General features: G+C 38.5%; 1 protein-coding gene across 1 annotated transcript; it reads left to right on the top strand.

Moving 5' to 3' along the window:
- Positions 1–340: 340 nt before the first annotated feature.
- On the top strand, positions 341–5,628 carry LOC149044395 (uncharacterized). The gene is made up of 6 exons (XM_089208754.1): positions 341–413; positions 2,533–2,831; positions 3,526–3,640; positions 4,244–4,280; positions 4,656–4,782; positions 5,110–5,628. The coding sequence occupies exons 1-6, from the start codon at positions 341–343 to the stop codon at positions 5,626–5,628; spliced, it is 1,170 nt and encodes a 389-aa protein (XP_089064880.1).

The raw sequence follows: 5,628 nt of genomic DNA, 5'->3' as shown, positions 1-5,628 counted from the left end.
TTTTTCGTTGGCAGTTTTTCTTGAAATAGCAACTTCCCTAACTACAAAACTGGCATTGATATACTCGAATTTTTTTTTCATTGACACTGCAGTCGCAAACTTGTCCCCGGGAAAACTTATCAAGTTACACTTCCTTTATTATTAGTAACTCTTTTCTCGCACACTGAGACATCCATTGTTGCAAAAACAAAGGAAAGTGCTGGTTTGTACGTCAGAAAATTGGGAGCAGCTGGATACGCTCAAATTCTATTGGTTGTGGTCAACATTTCAGTTTCTCAAAAGTCAGTTGCATCGAGGCAAGGCTAAATATCTCACATCAGCGACGAGATCTCCTCTCAACATGTTTTTTGGTCTTTTTTATCCCCTCCTATTCGAGCTTTCTGCTTTAATTCCAGATCTAGCCTTTTCACAAGGTTTGTTAGACGCGTTCATTAATGCGTATCTCTGTTTGTTTTCAGTGTTAGAACATTGATATTGGTAATACTCGTTTATTCATAATAATTGAACTTCGAATCTGAATAGAAGTCCGATGTTCCCTAAATTCTATCAGTCTTTGTTTTTTGTTATATTTTCACTTGGCTAGTGATGGGCGTTGAATGCTCTAAGGAAACTTGTTTCGACAATTTGCTTGATAACTTATAACTTAGGACGCTGTTAAATGGCACAATCTCAACGTTTAGTCAACTTCCTTCATATACATCTTCTGATATGAAGTTGCAAAGTTGAAGTCAATCTGTTGCCCTCTAACGTCCAGCACTTCAACTTGGTCAAATGCGACTAACGCTCCATCATTCCACATTGAAAAATGTTTTTCAGGACTAACCTAAGTCATTGATAGAAAAAGCCTTTATTCGACTTCAGTTAAAAACAGCTACACTCCTGTAAACCTGGATAAAATTACATAGGTCAACTACAGGCTTTCGACCTTGCCATGCTTTTGCTCAAAATAAGTTATAAAAGACTTCCAAAATTGGGTTCGCAGAAACTTTTGCTTCCATTGTCTATCAGATCATTGATTGATGTTCTTCTTTTTTCCGAAGAAAATTTTTTAAAGCAATATGTTATTGTTAGATAATTAATCACGAGAAACAGAAACGAATGATAACCTTACAGCACCGAATAGATAGAAATGTTTTGAATTTAAAGATTTGTGACTTTATATGCAAAATGTATTTTGAAATGTTACCTCAGTAAATAAATATATTTAAGTCACTCAAAATGCGCGTATATTTATGGAAAATGATACGGCAGATGTTGATAACTGAGAAGGTAAGTCATAACATATTTATGGTTAAGAGGTTCCTGAACAAATATTGAATAAATTAAAATCGAAATGGTTTGTTGAAATGGCTGCGAAAAATCTATCTGATATGATCTTAAAGGTGTTCAACGAAGTGAATTTCTCTTTTTTACCAAAATAAATTTTTTATATGTTATCCTTCTTTATCTTGCAAAATATCGTCTGATTTTATCCAACTTGATCGAGGGCCTCCTGGGCTGAGCACCAAACAAAGTTTGGCGACAACAGTGAAGGAAAATTGTTAATCAAATTTGGCAGAAGTCAAGTGACCCAAGATGTTAAGATAGCTACAAGCTATTGAAAATAATGACTGTTTTGCTTCCAATTCGCAAAATTTAGGAATTCTAAAATCAAGAAAGGTACCATAATAACAGTGTCGCAAGATTTCTCCAACCTTTTAGCTACTTGGAATGGATAGCTGCTAAATAAAAAAGAGGGAGCTGACAATTAATTAGAACTAAAAATTCATGGGGAAGTTAAAATTATTTATTAAAGACTGTTTACTTTGGTCTCGTATGATCTAGAAGCACGTTTCGGCCTCTAATCAAACGTCACATACCTTTCGTTCCGTAAATGCTCAGAATGTTTTAAATATCTTAATATTTTACTAGAGGGTAAATATCGTGTAAAACACTTTAATAATCTCATTGGTTTAATCAGCTGATAACCATGACAACAATTCCGGCATAGAACTGAGCACTGCCCCGAAAACAAAGCGAGAGAAAAACGATCACTCGATTTTATAAATATCTTATGCTTTCCACCATTTTCAGTTACCTCTTCGATGTACCCTACAACATCCTAATACGGCACGGGTACAAATTTTGTTTTAGTCGTAGAGAGGCAGGGGTTACCCCGAAATTATCGAAAAGAGCTGCGAGGGAAGGGGAGGAGATGAATGAGAAGGAGGAAGGCTGATACTGATCGGCCTTGAAACCATTCTTGAAAAGTTTTAATTTTTAGGGTATGCCTAAATGAAGCTGATTCACTACTGACCATAGCAAAATGGTCATTAGCGGATTTCGCTAAATGAATGTTCATAAGATTTAGAGTCCCACAGTTATGATATACATTAATTATTTTGAGCGGTATGGGGGAGGGGGGGGGGGGTAGTGTTCTATAGGCCAATTCATCCATTCTTGTAACCAGCCAGTCCCTTCCTCACCACTCTCTCCTGTGAGTGGTGCCACCATGTCCTTTTATTACTGGACTGTTCTTATTTCCTGTTACAGAATCAAACCCTGTGTATCGGGAGGGCAACCTCGCCTCCTCCACAAGAACCTTCCTGAAGCGAACATTCAGTAAACACGAGTTTCATCACTTGAATGTGTCCCTTGTTGGAACAGTGGCAGTTTCTGATGTGTTTGACTGCACGTTAGAATGTCTCAGCAATCCGTTCTGTTTTTCTGTAAACCTGGCCGCCTTCAAAGGAGCACATGGAATACTTTGGTGTGAATTGTTGTCATCTGATAAGTTTAGAAACTCCACAGAGTATAAAGGGAATGAAAGTTCGCATCATTTTGCCATTGAGGTAGGAAACACTCTTAATTTTGACAAATAAACGCGTTAAAAGTTTGACAGCTTTGTCGAGGTCGTTAAGAGAAGGCAGTCAGGTTAAAGCCACTGCAAATGGTGTCGGTCTGTTGTCGTATTCATTGTGGTGACAACCGTATTTCTATGGCATGTTGTAAAGCATGCAGACACTTCCTCGTGCCGCGCACTTTCTGTTTCCCAGGCACTTCGGCAGACAAAGAAAATACATGTGACTCGGTTGAAAATTTTAGTCAATTTACCAGATTCTGTTTATTTAATTAAAGAATGGATCGTTGTTTAAATCGTCAGTACTTGGTCAGCCTTTAGTCAATTTTTGTTTTAAAATGTTTCATCGACAGACTTCTTCAGTTTCTGCGAACGTTCGAAACAGTTAGAAAACCTTTCCAGACTCATAGATCCCGACGGCTTCGCAATATATTTTTAATGTCATAAAGCCACTTTCTAAAATACCAGCAAAGGAAGTAAACTCAGCAAAAATCTTAATATTGGAAATGAAAATTTAAATAAATAAACAAATAAAAAAGCCTAGATGCTATCATATGAAGTTTATACCATGAAAAAATTATACTAAAACAAATCCGGACCGGATTGACGGAATAACGCGGATTGGCAGATTCATGTATCTCCTATTCAAAGAACATGGAACATTTTCCTACTTTGTTTCTCTACAGTCACCTTGCTCTTCGTCACCTTGTCAACACGAAGCTACGTGTGTCACAAACTATAGAGATGGTTCGTTCGGATGCCGCTGTGCAAAAGGCTTCAAAGGAGAATATTGTGAAAAAGGTGAAAAGTTTGGCATGGCGTTACATACTATAATTCACAAGTGACTGCTATAAATTTTTTACTTAACCTTGCGGCTCGAAAATGTTCTAAAATAGCTAGCGAAAATATATAACAAAAAAAATACTAAATGCAATGCATAAAGATGTTGAATCTCTAGATGCTCAAGTTAATTAAGCATCTGACGGAGAAATCGAAAGGTCTGAGGTGGGGAACTGAATATTTATTTTTCTTTTTACTAACCTCTCCTCAGGCACCAATTATTATTTTTTATCACGGGGGAAGGGGAGTGGAGGATTTGGAGGATCACATGATTTTCAGGGGGACTGAGGAGAGCGGATACATGAGAATATTGCAGAGCCTTGACTGAAGGGGGGTTACTTTTATCGTGCCACAACCAAAATCCTCTGACCTCCCCCCCCCTCCCTCAGCAGTAAATTATAACTGGTACCAAATTAATATTTATCATCTCTTATTGCTCAAAGATTTTACTAATAGATTGATACAAAAATGTACAACGACTCTACTTTTGTGTCCCCTACTGGATTGCGATGGAGCCTAAATATCTCAAACACCTAACTTTTATTTTTTTTTCTTTACATTAAGGTATTGGGTCTTGCAAAGAAGCTTACAACCTTTTCAAGTAAGTAATACCAAATGATTATCTTTTCGGGCATAAAATAAAGACCAAATTACCGAATAGTTTCGACGTCAAGAGAAGATTGTTCGCCGGAAACGGGGTAATTTATTATTATCAACTGAGTTAATAACGTAAATTGGCTACCGTAAAGAGTTTCAAAGCTGACGTTTCGAGCAATTGACGACGGGCTCTGACGAAGGGCTAACGCTCGAAACGTCAGCTTTGAAACTCTTTACGGTGGCCTATTTACGTTATCAACTCAGTTGATAATAGTAAATTACCCTGTTATACTCTCCCACCGACCCAGCACCACAGTTTCTTTAGAAACTTACCCCCTCCAATAATATGATCAAGAATGGATTTTTTCGTATCAAGCAGGTCAAACGCCAGTCAACTGGTTCCACTGGACCTTGACTCTAAACCAATCACAGCCCTCTGTCAGATGGGGGATTTTGGATGCGGAGATGGAGGATGGACGCCTCTAATGAAGATTGACGGCAGCAAGGTAAGCCTCATATGGCGGAATATTCTTGGCGGGGTTTTCTTGCGGGCGATGAAGCGCGAGCAAGAAATTTTCAGAAGCGTCGAAACTACGATAGAATCTCTTAGCTACTTGCAAATATTCTTATCGCGGTCCCTGCTTGCGGAAATTCCTCTAGCATGAGTGCTACAATACCCTAATATCTAAAACGCCTGCAAGGACCTGCAAGTAGGGTATAGATTGATGGCTTGTACGCTAACTGTATTACTGATTTCATGAGGGTCCTGCCTTTGGTGATGCATCGTGTTATTTATGTTTAAGGATAAACTAAATCCTCTTAATTCTTTTTAGACAACGTTTCACTATGACTCTCACTACTGGAGTGATAAAAACCAATACAACATCCCCGGCGGGAGGACTAGGTTTGACTCACAAGAGACCAAGTTACCGACCTATTGGAACACACCTTTCTCCAAGATCTGTCTCGGTATGAAGATAAGTGAACAGCTCAGGTTTATTGTCATTAGCAAGCAGGCCAACTCTCTGTACTCTTTGATTGCTGATGGGACATACCGCGCTACTTCACTGGGTCGTGACGAGTGGAAGAAGTTGATTGGTGCGGAGGGCTCTTTGCAACTGGGCTGTAACAAGGAGGGCTTCAATGCTGTAGGTACTGCAAATTATAGTTCTAAAGCAAGAGTTGGTTATATAGCTAACGATGCAGACCATTGCCACAATTGTGACTCCAGAATTGGGTTTGGTACCGGAGGATATCCTGATAAATCCATTACATGTGGAAACGTAGCATTTCATTCCCCAGATAACGGTAACAGAAATATCAAAGCTATGGGATATATTTTGGTGCAGTAA

This window comes from Pocillopora damicornis, chromosome 6 (assembly GCF_964200805.1).
Source record: "Pocillopora damicornis chromosome 6, jaPocDami1.2, whole genome shotgun sequence".
Taxonomy (NCBI): domain Eukaryota; kingdom Metazoa; phylum Cnidaria; class Anthozoa; order Scleractinia; family Pocilloporidae; genus Pocillopora; species Pocillopora damicornis.
The sequence above is the reverse complement of the archived record's forward strand: the minus strand, read 5'-3'. Positions and strand labels throughout refer to the sequence as shown.